The 20,701-nt window shown below is 36.6% G+C and overlaps 1 protein-coding gene across 2 annotated transcripts in view; it reads left to right on the top strand.

Moving 5' to 3' along the window:
- Positions 1-20,701, top strand: part of INPP4B (inositol polyphosphate-4-phosphatase type II B) — a 159,746-nt gene that overhangs the window by 64,405 nt on the left and 74,640 nt on the right. For both annotated transcript variants that reach the window (XM_065736333.1, XM_065736334.1), the window contains exons 9-11: positions 4,761-4,908; positions 12,768-12,898; positions 17,130-17,234. In XM_065736333.1, coding sequence (XP_065592405.1) covers positions 4,761-4,908; positions 12,768-12,898; positions 17,130-17,234 — 384 coding nt within the window. The remainder of the gene's footprint in view (positions 1-4,760; positions 4,909-12,767; positions 12,899-17,129; positions 17,235-20,701) is intronic.

The following is a 20,701-nucleotide window of genomic DNA, read 5'->3' as shown; positions in this document are numbered from 1 at the left end:
CTGGAGTTTTCTTTCAGTATACTGAAAATATTACATGTTGATATGCTGCACCATAAAAGTTTGACTAGCCATTTATGAATCTCTGTTGCTCTACAGTAACGATGTCACAAAGTTATATATGGTATATGAAACCACAGTACTGTCAAGTATTCTGTGCCTTAGCTGCAGGCAGTTGAAGAGAAATGTTACTGAAGTTTTAAAAAATTTTAAAACATTTACCAAAACTTTTTCTTATTACTTCACTGGTAGGGCAGGAGATATAGCAGTCCCAACTTTTCAGTCTGATGTAAGTACTAGTAATGTACCAGAGTAGTCTTCCTGTGCATGTACAAAAGCTATATTTTTTCCTGTGATTTCCTGAGACTAGATCAGAAATGGGAAACCTTTTTAGAAATGCCATTTCTTTTTACTGATTCAGTGTGAGGCTAGAAGTGTTTGTGAAAAAGGAATTCATTGGCAATTACTAAATGGACAGGAACAGCATCTGGTTCCAGAAATTGCTGAACTGGAAATAGCTGGAGGCAAGGAGAGCATGTAGGCATCAATTTATGGCTTTTCTTGGAGATGAGGTTGAATGATTTGGTCAATAGTGATTCCAGTTCTGTGTATCATTCACATAGTAAGTCTCGAAGCAGTTTTTAATCAGACGAAGTGTTACTGATGGCAAACAGATTCTTTCAGTTCGTTGCCTCCTTTAGGTGAATTTAGGAATGGCACATCTACAGTTTTGTTCGTATTAGAAACGAGAAATAACGCATTTTCAACAGAAATTACCTCCCATTGCATGCATGTATAAGGTGTTCAGCTCAAGTCTGTCTGTTTTGATTTCTTATGCAGTAAGATTTCTTTCCTTAGGCTTAAATCACTGTCAGATCTGGGTGGGCTGCTATGGATATGGGAATTAGAAGACTCACTGTCAGAATTCAAGTTCATAAAGAACAAAACTATACACTGCCAGTCCCGTAATTCTAACTTTGTAGGTCTTCCTGTATTTTCTAGCCTCACTCTCTGAACAGCTAGACCATTTTAGCTGGAAACGTCTAAAAAAAATAATAATTCTGTTTAAGTCAGGCAAAATTTAGTGTGAAAAAATCAGATGCAAGGAATGAAAAGAAAGGAAGAGAAAATGTGAAAGAAGGTGAGGATATCAGCCTGCTTGCAGTGTGCATTGCCTGCCCTACTCTCTGCTGTGTACATACAGAACTGCAATAATCATACATTTCACAAACATAGATGTTTATAACATGTGTATGCTATTCTAGACATTTTTCTCATGTTGTTTATCAGTCCTTCAGTACTATGAAACTGAAAAAAAACAACACCTATATTTATCATGAAGCCTACTGGCAGTCTTCTGAAACTTAAAACTTCATATGTAGAACTCAGAGTCCTTGAGCCGTGAGGCAGTTAATGAGTCAGTGGAATGAGTATATTTCACAGATACCTATTATCGTTCCATTGTATCCCCAAGGGTTGAATCTGTGTCTCAAAATTCAGTTATTTGTTTCTACTACAGGAATGCTTGCCAGTTGCTTGCCAGCAAGTCTATTGCCCTTTGCAATTACAAAATGAATTAAAGTAATTGAAATTAAGGAAAAATTAAGGAAGCTGAAAATTACCCTATCATAATACATCTATCCTATAATGAAAGATAAAAATAGCAACGCTAAAAGTAAATTAGTGTATAGCAGCAGTGTGCTTTGATGTGTGTTGGATCAAGAACAAGAATGAAAACTGAGCATTGGATCTTTTATTAATTTTTAATTATATTTATAGGGGAAGCAGTAAGAAGTACATTGCATGGAGTAAAAAGCACAGAGGTCTTTAAAAATGAGTATGCGCAAAAGTGCGGATAGTCAAATATATGGGATTGGCTTCAAAGCTTTGTGCTATAAAGGTGTGACTTTAAAATAAATTGTTCCTATTTTAAAACCATCAAAGTTCATCTGAAATTGCTTTTTCCAGTTCCCTTCATGATCACTGTCTAAATACAGGAAGGATTAAATTTATGGAACTTTCTCTCATTCTAATAACTACTGCTTATAAAATCTAATTAAATTTTTACCGTTCTTACTGTTTGGGTGCTAAAAACCTTCTCGATTTCTTTTTTTCGGCCATTTGGTGAAATTAGGAAGAAAAACGCATCTAAATTTTGTGGATTTATATTAACATTTCAGTGTTTCTCTTCACGGGAAAACAAAATATTGTGCAGTTCTTACTTTTGAACTCACTATTTGGTTTCCTCCCAGTCTTTTTTCTTACTTTTTCTTTTCCTTTTTTTTAACAAAGAACTGAAAATAGCCTTCAGTCTGAAATTTCGGTAGCAGAGATACTACCTTTAAGTAGTATCTAAAGAATGACTTGATAGATCTGAAAATGATGAAAGAAACAACTTGCATCACTTGTAAACACGGATCCTTAGACTTCCTGCTGTTATGCTGCAGTACGGTCTTCTGTGGCTTTTTTCAGTTGGTTCTCGGATGTTGTTTTGTTTTGCTGGTGGTGATGATGAGAGATGCAGAGGGAAGAGACTGTGAAGCATACACTACTCAGCTAACCATTTTGTGTCTGTGCATTAGGTTCTCACAGGCAAATAAGAATTTTGTCGATGTAATTTATTCTGAGTGCAGATTCAAGCACTGTTCTTGGAAAAACTTGCTTTGAAAGCTTATTGGAAAGAAATAAAAGAAGTAACAAAAAGTCTTTTGCATCTAGGTCATCATGGTTTGAAATCTCATGGTAAATGTTACTGGCCTGCTTCCTAATGAACAGGTGGTGCTACAAATTAAGTGAATAAATGAAAAATTAAAAGTGACCTGTTGTGGCTGATTTTTATTTCATGACAGGCCTGACTTAACCAAATTTATTGAACTCCCTTTGACTTCTAAAGATGGTCATGCTGCATCTTGTTAATGGATGATGATTGGTGCCTTTTATCTGCTTTATGGATTTATAGGCTGTCAACATTATCAGAAATATAATTTTATTAACTTGAAAGAATCTCAGTGGAAGAGAAGGAAAATAGGAAAACGTGACAGCACAGTTTAGTGAAATAATAGAGTAAAGCCCAGACACAGGCTGCAAGTTGGTCGTAAGTTCAGGGCTTGAAGACTTTTCTTTCTTGAGGATTCTTAAGCTGTAAAATGTTTTTTTTTAAATAACCCTAGTTTGTTTTTTTTTTTAATAAGATCAATCATAAAGGCAAAAAGATTAGATTTATCATCAGACTAGTTAAAGAGATTTCAATGAAATGATGGAAACAGAAAATGAGCCTGAATATTTGCAACATTCCTTTTTTACAAGTTGTCAACAGTTTCTTTTATTATAGATACCTTAGATTTTCTGGTCTTGTTTCAGGCTTTTCTTGGAGGTTTTTTGTTATTAGATCTACAAGATTACTTGTGTAAATTTAATAACTTTGTCTGTTTTTCATTCTCTATAAATCAGCTTACATAGGCAATACTGGTGGCAATGAGTTGTAAAAAGCTGAAATTTTTACTAGTTGTCACAGTTGCCACACAGTTGACCCTGGGAATTAAAGGACTGCAGTTCCTCAGAGGAGATGAATGAACTCTTTAACTCCCAGTGTACTGCTTGATATTATGATGTGGAATACCAATGAAAAACCATGAAACCATGACACTAGTATAAGTCATATTGACAAGAAGTTACCTCTCAGCACACATGGGAGATGTTTGGTTGAATTACAGATTGTTTAGTGGCAGACCAATGGGAATCTGGTCTGGGACAACTTTTTTCCAGAAGGCTGGTAGTAGAAAAGTAGTTTTGGAGGTTTTGGATGGCTATCCAGAAAGTCATTTTGCATTTGGAAGCTCCAGATGCATATGTTTAATGACAGTTATTCGTGTCCCACAGAGCTTATCTGCGTAGTCAAATGTTACTTTCCGTTCTCAGCTTTTTCCCCAACATTTAAGAGTGAGGTCAGTGTAGGGAAGAAAGGAGAGCACAAATTGCCCGTCTATATTACGGAGCACCATTGTTAGTTCAGAGCAGAATATTGCCAACATGCAAGAGCTTTAAGGTAAAAACAAAACAAACAAAATAAAAAACCCAACATTGTGGGTTTTAAGGATAAACTTCCAAGACATGAGGTATCTTGGTTTTCCTAAATATCTTGATTTTTTCTGTGCCTAGCTACAAGTAACAATAGTGACATGGGAACAGTGTGTGTAATGGGTTTACAGAACTGTTATCTTAATTTCTATGAAGTACCAATTTCTTGATTGTATCAGTGGTAAAGTTTACATTAATGTTAGAAATGCATCATCAGTTTATGTTAACGACTCCTCTGTGTACATACCACGGAGAAGAAGCATCACATACTGCTAAACTGCAAGTCACGCTTTGGTTGTCCACTGAAATTTATTATGCTTGTGAGTAATTCTAGCAGATAGCAGGTGATAGCATTGGCTGTGTCAAGTTCATTGTTTTCTTGTGCATTTCATTTTCCCTAAGTGTATCTTAAGTGTAAGAATAGAGAACATAACTTTTCTACTACGCTGAATTACTAAATTCACAGAATACCTGCTGTGATTTATCTACTCTATTAGCAACACTTCTTGGTCCTCTGCATGCTGCTGTAATAAAATACTAATGTACTTAATAGATTTTTAATGGCTTTAAAGGTAATTCTACAAGCAATGGGAGGCAAGAATGAATTATTTTTAGATTTTTTGTTCTCATAAATTTTCAGTCATGTAACTGCAGGGAAGTAACAATACCATTTTTCTTCTCTGCAGTGCTAAAAAATCCCATCTGTAAGTTGTACAGATTTCCCACCTCTGACAACAAGTGGATGCGGATCCGGGAACAGATGGCTGAGACCATCCTCTCTTTCCACGTTCCTAAAGAACTGATCAATCTGCACATAAAGGAGGATATGAGAAGGTAAGGATGAGGGATTAGCAGTAGTAAGTGGTACATTTTTTCCTTTGTAAAAACAAACTATATGATAAAGTAAATATATATATATATATATATAAATTTGAACTATAAAATTATCTAAGTGTAGCATTCTTTGGGCTCTTAAGACTTCACAGCTGTAGGTAAACAACCAAATTGGTTGCTTAGAATCTTCTTAAGACTGCATGACTTCTTAAGTTCTGAGCAATGAACTGTTCTAGAGCACAGTCATGACTTAAATGTGTAACAATCAACACTTGGTTAGCATACATTTTCTGAAAAGCTAACATTATATGAAGAAGAAACATGGTGAGGGTGTGAACTGTATTGTAGTGTTTTGTTAGCAGTGCTTATGTCACAGATAAATGTTATGCAAGCCAAGGCAAGTAATGTGTTTGTAGTTAGTGAAGAAGCAATGAGAAGGTAAATCTTTCTAGTTCGTGATTAGCTGTAAGTATAGCTAATTTAATTTAATTGATATGAGGAAAAAATAACAATGTAATTTTGTAGCCTTAGCTCTTGTTGGTCCTTTTAAGTCAGGAAACACATCTTAAGATCGATGCAGTGTGAATGGCCTGGGAAAAAGAGGGAGCATCACTGGCCTTAAGCCCTTCGTATACTCAAATTCACACTGCATATGCTAAAACTGCAACTTGCCCTTACTTACAGCTGTAAGTTCTGCTGGTACAGCTGGGCAAAAGGCTTCAACTGCATCTGTGTGATTGTTTTGTGTGTGTGTCAATGTGTATGTGACAGTCCACAGTCTTGCATTTAGTAAATAACGGACTGGTACGTGCTTAAATATAGTGATGATGGGTTATAAAATCCATATATGAATCGCTATGTTACTTTGTTTTCATTAGCACCATGTTTAGGTGTTTATGGTCAGATCTTGTTTGAGAATACTAATGTGTAAGGGTTTTTTAGTACACTCAGCATGATCAATTCTTACTGCTTACAACTCATCTACTTCCCAAATTTTTATTTGCCCAGTACGTAGATGCCATTTAAGTGTTACTAAAGAGAATTACTTTAACCTTATGCATCATCTCCAAAGCCATAGTGCAGATATCAGTACTTGCTGTTATTTCGTGTTATAGCATTCATCTTTTCAGAGCAACTCATAGTTTTATTGCTCCATTTTGTTATCATCCAATACCCCCCTGTAACAAAGAAATACTCTGGGGAAGAAACATATGTAAATGTGGCTTAAAGATTGAAGCACATGCTTCTGATCTTCCTGGCTGCCAGTGTGGGTAGCTGTGAAGCCTGGTAGAAGTGTGGGTGTGACAGTGAGAGAGACAAATGGGTTGCCTCAGTCTGAAGGAGGAGGTAAAATCAAGAGAAGCAAGAACTTCTGTTAGGATATTAGCAGATGGGGTGGAGTTAGGGACATCTGTGTCGCTGACCCCTATGTAAGCACTTAGGGTGGAACTCCAGCTTTGTACATGCTTTGCTGTCTGAAATAATTGTGAAGATATGCTCTTACACACTCCTTGCATTTGGAAAGCAGTAAGTTAATGTAAGGAGTAAACTGTTATGCTAGTTCTTGAACTCTTACCAAACTTAGACTATTGTTCTTAAGGCTGTTCTTTCTGAATTATTCTTCTGTTTTGTTTTTTTTTCTTTCCCCTGGTTAATATAAAAGAATAAATATTTTTATCTCAGCCCACTTGTTACTATGCTCAGCGTATTTCATTTCATTGCTTCAATATTATCAGGTCTGAAGCAGTTGCTTTTAACAAATATCCAATTGTGATGATAAACCTATTCAGAATTGTAGTTCTTTTTTTTTTCATAGGTCTTAAGGTTGTTTATCACTTGGTTAAACTAGTGTTCATTGTTAACCAAACATGTTCATTTTTTAACCTGATATTCTGAAATACGTAACCTCTGAGGATTTTAGTGTAATGCTTTTAAAGATATTCTTGCTTTTGAGTTACTACTGTTCAGAGCTACTTGGAAGCTACTTGGAAGAAGGTGTGTGGTCATTCTTGTTCTCAAAAGGGTTTTTTAGTTCTCTTTGCTTTTTTTAATTAAAAAACTTTTCTTCTCAAGGCTCTCCAGTGAGTACTTTTCCTTGTTCTTAGTATTTCTTTACACAGATTTCTCTAGATATTTTAGATCCATCATGGAAGATTAGCCAAGTAGTTCTTCAAACATGATGATTATGAAAAAGGCTAGTAGTTTACAATAACTAGTTCAGGAAAAGTTTGTCAGTTTGTATAATCTAACCTTGTAGAAGAAGCTTGTGTTGCACTAAATCAGCATAGCGAGAGAATTATGGAATTGAAGTAGAAACTCCCATACGTGTCTTTCGAACTTGAACTGGCATATTCATACTTCCGTGCTGCATCAGGGATGGCTGACCTGTCTCAACTCAGTAGGCTCTGCCTGTGCTGTCACTGCTGTGGTCAGTACAATGCAGATTTCACAGTCTGTGAATTCTTTCACGCAGTGCTCCAGAACGAGGAAAAAAAATGAGTTTTTTGGAAGATGTGTGCCTTGCTGTTGTTTTTAATACAAAAATTATTGGAGTTCATTGATCTTCTGGACCTTTGCACACTACTTTTTAGATTACTTTGTTTTTAACAATGGTATGGCAAAATTATTGCGTGGATATAGGTAGTATGTAAATAATACGTGTGGTTGTGTTCTGATAGTGCTACGCTGGGAGTAATTTTGCCATTTCATGCCACTTGGTGCAGAGAATATAAGTTAGAGGCATTAGTGTAAACGTGATTTTAAACGTTGTGCGTGTTACTGTTACTCCTGTCATAAAGATTAGCACTCTATGGAGTTCTGATCAATAAATTGGAGAAAAGAGAACACCCACAAAAGAATTTAGATGCTTTAGTAATCATACAATTAATAATCTTTCATCATGTACGACTCCAGTCTGAAAGAAATTCTGTTATGAAAAGAAACTCTCAGAGGTAAATGTTGCTTCAATTGTAAAAGCATTGTCTTAAAAGCTTGACTCAAGCTGTTTCCGCTGTACCCTGATGAAACAGGAAAATGTAAAAACAAACAAGAAGAGCAAACAGTCCTAGAAGCTATTGCTAATTACTGAAAATAGAATTTAGGACAAAATGGTGTGAATTCCACAGTTGCCATTCTGAGTACTAATGAATTTAAGAGTTATGTAAATCACATGATCCAGGAAAATTATTCTTTTGATATCAAGAGTGAGTTGTAAACTTAACCTCAAATACTCATGTTGTAGATTTTAGTATTTTAGGGATAAACGTAGATAAATACGCCAGGAAGGACAGCAGTTTTAAGACAAGGGGAAAGAAAAAGCGTTAGTTTAACTTGGTTGTTGCTTACAGTTTTGGATAATAGGAAAGAGGTGATGGTGGACAGAAATGCAAAATAACCTTTAAAATTCCAACTTCAGGAACAATACAAAATATGTTCAAGACAGCAAATCCTGGTCGATTTTCTATATATGAGCAGGATGTGTTTTAAATAATTTTCTTAACTGTATTTTATTTGCCTATGTTTATTTTGAGGACATATATTTCAGATAAACATAGTCCGCCTTTAAGTTTTTTGTTGCCTCTCAGGTTGGTATTATCAGAAACTGAAACAGTTCTTAGAAATTTTGTAGGAGAAAAATAACTTCTGTTTTCAAGAGATTCTAAATTAAAAACATGAGGAATTACAGAAAAACACAATTATTGTGGTTTCCCCAGTAGGGATTAAATCTTTCTTAGTAATTATGTGCTTTATTAACAATATAGTAAAGAGGCTATGATTTTTTTATTTCTAAAAATGATGTTCTATTGTTTTGATGGATGATTGCCTACGTGTCACAGGGTCCACTACTTGTTATAATGAAATACACAAGTAATTTTATGTGCTTCTATTCTACTGTAAGACGTAATGGCTTCTCATGAACGTGTGCTCCTCAAAGTAAAATTATTTAGGAAAAATAAGCCCTGTGCTCCTTTCTTTAGGAGTAAACTTTTAAGCTCCTGTTATGTATGAGTTATTGTCGGAGTTCGACAGAGAATTGTCGGAGCTTCAACGAAGTCGGCAGGAGACAAACACACGACCAGTTAGATCAGTAGGTCTCAACTTTAATCAGAAGGCTGCATACATTTATGTTAGTGGTAATGAAGTTCATATATATTGCAAAATCTGAGCTCCTAATAGGTTAGTGATATAATTGAGCAAAAGTTTCATTGTTTATTCTTACGGTTATGCAGAAGTTTCATTGGTCCCTGCTTCCTTAATCCTTACCCCTACACCCTTCATGTTGCAGCAAGGTTATCCTGCCCTAATTTGTGATTGGAGGGTACCTCATCATGTTTCTGCTTGAGTTGCAATAATTGTAACATCCATTTACTGCTTGATCAACTGCAGCTGGTCCCTGTGGCCTTTCTCTGCAAGCCAAATTTCAGCTATGCTCTCTACAAGTGCTTGACTCATACCTTAAAGTTTATGGCTCATGTTTACTCCAGAGCTCGTTTGACTAAGTTCAGAATATTCATTACCTTTATCCTGTTCCTATACCCTTATATCCAGTATGATAAGAAAGTGATTTTTTCTGTTTCTTTGATCATTGAACCACCTGATGTAAAACAATGCCTGGTTAAGTTGAAACTATCATTGTAAATAATACAATGAAGTCTTGTTATACTTTTCAGGTACTTTGAATAGTTTACTACAATTATATATCTAAGGTGTCATTAACTGAACAGAAGCATGAGTTAGTAAATCAAATGGTACAATATTAATCTGAGCCCTGGTTGATAGGCCATCATTTGATAATCGAATTAGATAATATTTTCTTGGAAGTAATAAATTGCATCTGGTTTTAAGTAAGGAGTCCAATGGCAACAGTATTCAGTCTTGCAGTCTTTAAAGATTTCTTTTTGCCCTGATGTAGTTCGTAAAGAGAAGCATGGATGTTTCTATCCACACACCAATCCTCCTTACTTATCAGAATAATGTGCTGCATGACTGTTCTTTCCATCATCAAGCGAAAGATAAGTAAAGCTCAAGACTCCGAAAGAGTGAGGAGTCTATGGATTGTAAATCATCATCATATTGAGACTAAAAGCAGTTCTGGGCTTTAGATAGGAGACTTAAATGAAGGCTTCAGGAGTTTCTAACAGTGCTGAGGGGATCCCAAGGAGTTTCATAGTTAATTCTTGAAAATCTTCATCTCTTTAAAATTGTTTACGTCAGTGATCTGTTAATCTTTGTACTAATGATCAACCAGCTAATTTCAACAAAACATTATGTGCATTTATTGTGGTTTGACCAGGCAGGTGGCTAAGCACCGTACAGTCATTTGCTCTTTGCCCTTTTTCCCAGTGGGATGGAGGGGAGAATCGAAAGGGGAGAAAAAGCCAAGTAGAATTCAAGTGTTGAGATAAAACTATTTAAAAAGAGAAAAGGAAAAAGATAAAATTTGACTTGTGTATATATATGTGAATGCATATAACATGATGCACAAGCAATTAATTGCTCACCACTTGCTGGCATCGGCTAGACCCTCGGACAGCAGAAAAGAGATGTGAACTCCCACCCACTTCAAAACTCTTCTTCTGCATGATGTCATAGAATTATAGAAAGGTTTTGGTTGGAAGAGACTTCTAAGCTCATCTAGTTCCAACCCCCTCAACCCCCTTGCTATAGGTAAGAGCATCTCCCACTAAAGCAGATTGCTCAGTCTCAACCAGCCTGGCCTTAAATGCTTCCAGTGTGGGGGTATTTGCAATCTCTCTGGGTATCCTGTTCCTGTGACTAAGCAGCCTCACAGTGAAGAAATTTTTCTTAGTATCTAGTCTAAATATGCCGTCTTCCTGCATAAAACCATTTCCCCTTGTCCTGTGGCTGTGATATGGTATGGAATATCCCTTTGGCCAGTTTAAGGCGGCTGTCCTAATTCTATCCCCTCACAGTCATTCTTTAATATGAAATGAGAAACTGGAATGGCCTTGCCTCTGTACTTAGTTTCTGTAAACACCAGTATTTTATTAACTTTGTTTTTTCTTTCAGAACCCAAACATAGTGTTATGCTAGTCACAGAGAAGAAAAACTATTATCTCTGCTGAAACTAAGACAGTAGGGCCAGAAAAGACTTTCGTAAGCAGTTTGTGGAGTGTGGCAGCAGAATTTGGGAAGCTTGAGTTTGAATCTGTAAGAAGAGTGGAAGATGATGCTGAGCACAAGATGCGTCATGATGAATGAAATTACCTGAAAAAGATTTGTAGAGAGGATTTGGAATGGATGAAGAAAATGATAAATAGCTGTATTCTGTGTAGGTTACTGTAGAAGTAATGGCTTTCTATTTATTTCCTTGGAAACTACAAAAGATACTGAAAGCACAGTAACGCTATTTGACAGAGTAAATTCACAAAGCACTGTTCTTCAGTATTGGCAGGAATTTTCAGCCTCTGTTGCTATCCCATCCAAATCTACTTCTGACATTATGGGCCATCCTAATAAAATAGGAGGCATTACTTTTGGAGAAGCCCTCATACAATACTGACGTTGCTCTGAGCTTACTTCTGTGTTAATAAATTATTTAAAATTCTGTGCTTGAATTGTAAGTGTTAGTTACCAATTTGTCCTTTGGGAGGACTAAAATATGCTAAAATTACGGATTTACATCAATTTCACAATTTTTATTTTACGTTTACTGTTTGAAATTTTTTTTAAGTTATTCAGAGAAATAAGTTCTGACATAAGGAACTGTCACATTATTAAAGCACAACAAAGATATATATTTTCTTTTGAGATAGAATATCTTGAGGTATTACTATGGTCTATGAATTTCATAATTTCTAAAGTACTTTGTTTCTGTGATCTATTCATTTACCTAGGGGGAGAGGTTCCTAGCAGTACTAATAAAGCTTGGCACTGTGAAGTAGTGTTAATGGAACTTAATTGCAGTAAAGATCATTCTGTTTTTAGACACGACTGAGATAAGAGTTGCACTGAGTCAGCAACAGCATTATTACAAATTGTAAGAGCTTGCAATACACAAATCGTGTCCAAATTCAAAGTATCTTGGTTTGATTACTGCATTTAGAAAAAAAAAGGTGATGTGTATGTAGGTAGCTCTGGAACTGAGTTTACTTTGTAGGTGGAGAAGGCAAACTGCACAATGAGCAGTTAAGTAACTGTGCTTATTAGTCCAGGAAGCTAGTGATCTCTATTTTGCTCCTGTCGGCTCTCAATGGAGTGTACAGGAAGACTGATAACTTGCTAAAGGATTTCCTTTTGCATTTTAGTGACGTGTGTGGTTACCATAATATTGCTGTTTTGACCTGATGAATACAGCTGTAAGGCTGAAGATTACATTTTAGGGAAATTGTCACTTTTTGTTTTGTTCTGTTCTTCTTTTTTAGAATAAAGAACTGTGGGGGAGGGAACAAAGCTGGCATGGGGGTACATGAGAAGGCTATTGTGTTGGGTAAATGAACATTTGTAGGAATACTGCAACAGTGGTGTGTATGAGAGTATCCAAAGAGTTTCTTCACAAAATGTTTCTTACTGTGAACACAGTTCTTTGGAGCCTGAAAGCTTTCTTGCCTGCAGGGAAGAAACAGTATTTCTCTTTGCAGGCTGTTGAATTTGTACCAGATGAGTTTTGATTGTTGAATTATTGTATTACACATTCTTTATTGCATGGTTGAAAAGTAGAGCTGAAATCAACAAACTTTATAAGTGGCATGAAAACAGACCTGAGATGATAAAATTATTTCAATTAGGAAGGACTTTTGATGTTTCCTAGTAAGCTGTCTTGGATTAATTGGATTCATTTGGATGAGTGTTAACGGATTAATGAATTAAAGCTATCTTTTTTTTGCCTTTTGATATAGGAATCAGGAACTTAAAGACTTGGGAGAACTTGCACCTCACTGGGACAATATGCGTAAAAGTGTTATTGCTCACTGTGATCAGATGTTGAGCATGTATCAGGATACTCTTGCAGAGCTTGGAAAGCATACAGGTATGGAAGTTGCCTCCCCTTGGCTGGGCAACTTAACTGTCAACCTAGTCAACACTTAAAATATACTAAATTATTCAGCAGATATGGAACACACAAAACCAAAATATTTATAATCACTTTATTTGCGATACCAAGAGGTTCCCTGTTTCTTGTTTTCTTTTTTTTCCCATGCATTCCAGCATGTTTTCACAATTAACGTAGCACATGGTTATACAGCAACCAGAAAATTGAAAAAGTGGGTGTTCCTGTTTTAACTGAAAATTCCCTTGAATGTACTGCTCTAGTAATATTGAGTACCATCTGACAGCTGAGAAGAGTCGTGGACAGGTAGTTCTGTCAGGTTTTCCTTGAAATATGAGTTGTATTTAACAGTGTAGAGAATAATTGTAGCATGTTTCACATATCCTCAGTTCATCTGTCACTGACCAGACTGTGTCAGAAAAGCACATTGTTTTTGTAGGATGCACAGTCTGTCCTCAGCCTGGAAGTAGCAGTGTGTAGTACTTCTGCTTTTTTTCACATATAGTGGCCTGATGCATGTGAGGTGTTTGTTCAGTTAATATTTGTCAGGATCTTGTGGACTTGTAATATATTGCAGCGTCCACACAAGTTGAATATAGGCTGCATCAGTGACAAATGTATAGAGGCAGCTGGTCTTTTTCTCCTGTGGAATTTCAAGAAAAGACAGAACAACAAAATATTTATGCTTTTGAATGATTTTTCTTTTGATCAGAAATCATCTAAAGAACTTACAGTAATTCCTTTCTGTTAATAAACATGCCTTTCATCTCCAACCACTATTGCTTTTGAGATTTTTCTGGAAGGAAACGGATACGTGTGTTCTGAGTGACTACAGAGGCCTTGTTGCTGCTTTCTTGCTAGTGATCCTCATGATCACCTTCTCATTATGCGTTTTCTCTTTGTGTGCTGGCGTTATTGGATATGATGCTTCACTTTATTTTCTTCTTATTAGCTACATGACTTTGTGTAGGCATAAGCTTACCAGAGTTTAACAGGTCTTTGTGCGTTGTGTTTACGTATACAGAATCTTTTGAAATATCAGATGATTACAAGGGTTAACTTGCATTATTTTCTTTACCATTTCTAGCTTTCCATAGTTGTATAAACCAAACCAGCCAACTCTTATTTTAAATATACTGAGAACTTCATTTAGTTCAATATACAACTAAGTGGCTTCAGAGACTATTTTTTTTTCTCTCACAGAATTGAGATTGTTTTTTATAATTAATCTACTGCATTTAGTAGGTGAGACACAAATCTTTCTTTTCCAAAATAATCATTAAAACTGTAAGGTTATCTGTTAACCATCACCTTTTAACAGAAAACTGAGCATGGTATTTGTCACCTCAGATTGTTCAGAGATATCTTTTTTGGTCATGGGAAAAGAGAAATCCTGTTTTAGTTCATGAACAAAAAAAAGCCCTTAACTGAAACTGAAGTGTTTTGGCAGTAGCGGGGGAGGAAGCTCATCTGTTTTACTGAATGTTGTATAATCAATTGCATTTTGGTTGCACAACTGTAATTTCTTGTATTTATGATTGTTTATCATCATCAGAATATTCAAATTCTGATTTTGACAGACTGATTTTGGATTTTTCTGATTTTTGGAACGACGTTTCAGTATTTTAACTAATACACTTTTTTTTATGCTTTGTTAGATTCTGAAAGCGTTCCAAAAATATCATATGCAAGGAAATAGACACAGATGGTGAAAGGAATCGGAATATTAATTAACTCTTTGAAGAAAATATTAAAATGACCTCTTGGGATTTAAAAAATAAAACAAGAGTGTGTAACTTACTAAATATAAATGGTGCAAGGCCTTCATTGTGACAAGTGCATTTGAAAAGGGCTGATGATATTAAGTGACTTGCCTGAATGAAAAATACCTGAAAGACAATGCAGTCATTGATCATAGCCAACATTGGTTCACAAAGGGGAAATCTTATTAAACTTAATCTTCTGTTATGACAAGATTATGTACCTGGTTGACCAAGGGAAACCAGTTAATGTAATCTTTTTGAATTTCAGCAAAGCCTTCAATATTGTTTTTCAGAGTATTCTTATGGTCAAAATGTCCAGCAAATAGCTAGATGAGATCATAATGTGATGGGTGAGCAATTGGCTGATGGATCAGGTAGGATAGCCTCACCACGAGTACTGTACAGTTTTGGGCACCACAGTGTAAAGAGGATCTATTAGAGAGCATCCAAAGGAGAGCTACAAAGGTGGTGTAGGGATTTAAAGGACAAAGTGTATGGCAAGAGGCCAAAATCAGCCCAGAGAAGAGGAGGCTGAGAAGAGAGGTCTCATAGTGGCTTCTTCAGGTAGAGAGTGGAGGGGCAGGAGGTATTCGTGTCTTCCCTGGCAACAGTAACAGGATACTGGGGTTGGCATGGGTTTGTTCCTCTGGGAAATGGTCACAGTACCAGGCTGCTAGGGTTTGACCGAAGCACTCAAAAATATCATTTGATTTTTGGGTGGTTATGTATGGAGCCAAGAGATGATCTTGATGATCTGTGATTCTAACTGCACTGAGGAACCCAATATGGAAGAGGATAGAACCAACACATGAAGTAGGAACGTTATTTTCAATACTAAACAACCTAATAATTGTACTGAAGATTTAAGATAAATGAGGAGTACTTAATTTGGAGGTCAACCCCGAGGGACTTAACTAAATCTCTTGTCTTGATCAGCTCTTCTTTTTTCCCCAGTAATGAGCTGTTGGTAAAATAATTTATATTAGTGAAAAATGTTATTTTTTTGGTGAGTGTAAATTTGTGTTAACGTTAGGAAGCTCAGTAATACATGTGAACGTTGTAAAACTAATTAATAGTATGGTAATTCTAAAGAACACAATATTTACTTTAAATCCTGCAGCATATTTATTCTTATTAAATCACAAATTAAGTGAGATGATAAATCCTCCGGGCAGTAACTGTTCCTTCAGAGTACTACAAAGTTGTAATGTTTTTATGTATACTATATACCTTATATCAAATCTGAATAAGTTACTCCTGATTCAGACAGTAGCTAACAATTGCTTTTCACTACATTTGCTCTGAATCTTTGCTCAAATCGTTATTATTTTTTTAGTTGTTGAGCTTTGGTAGCAGCCTCTGCAGGTTCACAACTGATACATATGAAATACTTTTTCCTGGCTTGGTGTGCTCATTTGCTAGTGCCTCTGCAGCCTGACTTTGTGGTGTCATGTATGCCATTTGGCACTACGATTTGCTTGGGGAGGCTAAAGCATGCTAAGCTGCCTTGGAATGTATGCCTCTTCAAACAGATAACCTCTAGGAAATTTTGACTGAGCAAGTAAAGAATTTCATAGATGTTTCATTCTCCCCCCACACGAGAAAGGATTGAGCCTTCTCAGATACTTTTGTGGGGGAGGGATGAGAAATCAGAGCTAATATCAGAGAAATGTTAGTTGAAACTACCAACAGGCAAGACAGCAGGATGCTGACAAAAACATCTAAGTAGTGCACCCCGAGTGAGAATGTAGGATCACCTCTTTTACTAACCCTTGACCTTTGGCTTTGTACGTATGCCCTATTAAATATCTCCAGGTAAATCACATTTATTACCATTAAGCTTTAATTATATTCCTTTATACCACAATAGAGTTGCTCATAATCTCATACTTCTGAAGCGTATAGCCAGGTTGTTTTTTTTTTGTTTTTTTTTTGAGAGAGAGCAGTGTGCTTTTTCTTGATACTGGATTATTTTTTTAATAAAAAATTTATAGCTTTTCTCAAGCCATAGCTTCTTTAATTGGAACTTTCAAGGAAGAATACATAGCTCAATGTAATATTTTTCTTTTAATTAAAAAAAAAACTCCGGTGAAAATGTAGTGCCATCATAGTTCTGTGCCACTGTTTTTCAAACAGAAAAAACATAATGCCTATTAACTATGGTGTTATTTCCAGCAGACTGCAGACCTGTTCCAAGCAGCAGGAAAAAAATGCCTACCACCTAGAAAAAAAAATTTGATTGTTCTGTGAATTAAAAGCTGTTTTATTGCTTGCAATATGGATACATGCTGAGACTCAGTTACTGAACCATTCTTCTCCTAATGCACAGTTACACATTAAAAGTAAATTAAGGAAGGGTACAAGTATTGTCCTCACATTAAAAAGAAGACAAAACATCTGTGGGGTGCTTAAGATAACGATTCTTAAGTTTTCTTTTTTTTTTTCAGGTTCTTCCTTCAAATCAAGCTGTAGCAAAGGAGAAAAAACATTAGAGTTCATCCCAATAAATCTCCATCTGCAGAGAATGCATGTACATAGTCCTCGATTGAAAGGTAAAGCATAGCTTGCAGAGAAGTCTCTTAAGTATGACAAAGTATACTTAGAATTACAGTTAAACTTATAGCTGAGATGGCTTTCATTTTAGCCTTTTTTAAGATGTGAAAATGTTAATTTGTATATCCAGTTTCAAGAGTCAACATCAGGTGAACATAAAACTTTCTGATGAAACTTTACCACCACAGTAGGTCAAAAAGGTAGTCTGTTTAGTGAGATGAATCTTGGTAGTTTTTCACTTAACTGAGTATACCAGCAATGGTGTTAAACTGCTTAAATGTAATGTAAAGATGCTTCAGAAAAAAAGGCACAGGAAGTTTTATTAGTAAATTGATTCTTCAGTAAATTCATCTGCGATTTGGAATAATATGTGGAAGAAGTAATTGCACAGGATATACAGTGACTTTTCAAGGAAATTTTGAGATTAATTTCATGCGGTTTTTATTTTGCAGTCTGCTGAAGTTTGTACTGTACCAGTTTGTGTAAGGTGTAAGCAGTCTGGCACAGTCCAGATCCATTGTGTGACTATTCTCTATTGCCCTTCTGTTTTTTGTTTTCATTGAATCATAGATTTTGAAGGGACCTTTAAAGTTCATCTAGTCCAGCTGCCCTGCAATGAACACGGGCAGCTACAGCTACATCAGGGTGCTCAGAGTCCCATCCAGCCTGACCTTGCATGTCTCCAGGGATGGGGCTTCTGGCACCTCTTTGGACAAACATGTACCAGTGCCTCATCACCATTGACATAAAAATCTTCAATCTAAATCTCCCCTCTTTATTTTTGAAAATATTTCCCCTTGTCCTATCAGTACAGACCCTGCAAAAGATTCTGTCCCCTTCTTTCTTACAGCTCCCCATTAGGTACTCAAAGGTTGCTATCTGGTCTTCCCAAAACCTTCTCTTCTCCAGGCTGAACAGCCTCAGATCTTTCAGCCTTTCTAATAAGATTATTTTTATGAATTCATTATTTAAAAACTTGTATTGCTGTAGAGTGATTTAATTTTTCACTCTGTTTAATGGTCCCTAGATACTGTGTGGACATTTCCAGTCTTTGTTTTATGTCAAATATGAAACCTGCCTGCTTTCCTGCGTGGTTGTATTTCATTCTCTCAGGATTGTTCGTGTACTTGCAAATATGTAAAAGTTGATAGGGATATTTCAAGAGCAACTGAAAATATATAGTCCCTAGAGAACAACTCTTATGTAGATCATGAGAACATAGAAATGGCCAGCTACTGCTGAGACTAATGAAAGCTATGAGTCTGTTCTGAAACTCAGAAATCACATCCAGTGTTAAAGCTGAGCAAGAGATTTATCTGCCTTGTCATCTGAAGCCACAAGCATTTGGTACTGACCAGAGATCTTGGAGAAAACCATGGAGTTCTTAATGAAATTTCTTTCCAAGTATTTTGTAAAAGAATTTCATGAGTTTCATGCTTTTTTTGTGCCTGTGACTTGGTGTTTAAAAATATTCAATTGTACTAGGACAGAACTGATACTGTGTTGTTTCATACTGACAATGCTGCACAGTATTCAGTAGGATTCACGTGTTTCTAGGGCATTGACTGAATTTTTCCTTACGATCTGTAATGCCAGTGGTGGTGTAAACGCCAGTCTTACTTGTCTTGTTTCTGGGATGTTTTTTTTTACTGAGGCACTGGAGATAGTGGTAGAGTATGCTAAATTTCTTCCCACCGATTGTAGGGCAGTCTCACTGGTGTAGGTTATGTAAGTAGCCACGAGGAAAAATGCTATTTTTGAACTTAACCTCTCCTACTTCCTAGGAAACCTTACTGAACCCAGATCTGCTCATATTTGAATGAGCTCTTTCTGTGTTCTTCTGTGCTATGTAAGCGTTTGCTTAGTCTTCAATGTAGTTGTCTCATAGATTGTGCTTGAAAAGGAAGTATTTATACCTTCTGGAAAGTGGGTCTCTACAAATGTCTAGATGACACTCTGTGAGGGTTTTGCCTTACACTCATCCTCTAAGTAGATAATAAAATATTAGGGCTGCTCTGAAAGTATTGCCTTCTGTGTTACTATTTTGGCCCCCAATGGCAGAGGTAGATTTTGGTGGTATAGCAGCAGAGGCTGAACCTTTCTCACACTATTCCGTTACATTTAGTTGCAACGTGACATATGGTAGCAGAGAAACACTGATAAAATGCTCTTTGACATGGAAGTGCATATGAAGCATATGAGTTCAGCACGTCACTGAACTCAGCTCTGTGTTGAAAACATGGCATCCACTGACATTCTTTGATGATAGCTGAATGTTTATGGAGACTGAAGAGTGGATGTGAGCTCAGTGAGGCTGTGGGCAGTGTGTTTCAGCACTGGTGACAGTGACATGAAAGATGGTCTGTGTTTCCTGATGGCCACACGCAGCTGTCACACCACAAAACTAAGAGGATCTTGACTGACACATCCGTACAGAATGGCAGATTGTGACCAGGGAACTCTGTATGCAGCTGGATATTGGCTTCATTGCATTGGCAGTGATGGTGGCAGCATTGGAATATCACAGTTCGCACCAGATGGGTCACACAAATGCTCACTTGGGAACAGAAATAACACTGAATCAGTGTGAGGCTGAAGGTCACTCTTCCCTGGATTGTATCGTTTCCAGAGATGAGATGTGGTGATACCGCTGTGAACCAGAGTCAAAACAGAAGTCCATGGAGTGGCGAGATGTGAATTCCCAGGGAAGAAAATTTCAAGGTGCAGCCCTCAGCAAGTAGAATGATGGGCACTGTTTCTTGGGATAGGAAAGGGATGATTGTTCTGGCTTTCCTGAAATACAGAGAAAACCTCAACTCTGACCTGCATGTTGCCATGCCGAATAAGCTGAAAGCTGGAACTTCCAGAGCCAAGCCAGAGAAGAAGACAACCTTTCTCTTGCAGTACAAGAATGCTGGGTCCCATAGCTGTTTGAAGACCATGGAGCACGTTGCCCATCTTGGCTGTGTTGTCCTACCACACCCAACATATAGTCTGGGTTTGACTCCTTCTTACTTCCACCTGTTTGTAGTGATGAAAGAAACATTGATAAAGATGAGAACTTGTGTTAAAATCAGGAGATGCATGTATGTGCTTATCTCTGTAAGGCTGATGCCTCATTTATGAGGATCTTTTTATTTCTCTTTATGCTAAATGAATTCATCAATATGTTCAGGATGTTTTGGTAGCACTATATTATAACTATGACAGAAGATAATTGAAGGTGATTATACTTGCCTTTCATTGGATAAATGATTTTTGTATCTATTACTCAACATCCCATCTGTTTGGTTTACTGAAATAAGTTTCATTTTATGAGCACTGAAGAGCAGTGTCTCCTTTTAGATATATGGTGATATTTTTGAACAGTGTGTAACAATTGCTGCTCCTTGTGGGATAAGCAGCACTTAGACATCAAGTTGATCCTTCTGCTCGTGTGCTTTGCTTGTCATGTGTCAAAGGGCAG

This window comes from Cyrtonyx montezumae, unplaced genomic scaffold (assembly GCF_038088225.1).
Source record: "Cyrtonyx montezumae isolate F1298 unplaced genomic scaffold, pur_monq_1.0 scaffold_2, whole genome shotgun sequence".
Lineage (NCBI taxonomy): Eukaryota > Metazoa > Chordata > Aves > Galliformes > Odontophoridae > Cyrtonyx > Cyrtonyx montezumae.
Note: the sequence above shows the minus strand (reverse complement) of the source record. Positions and strands in the feature narration are given on the sequence as shown.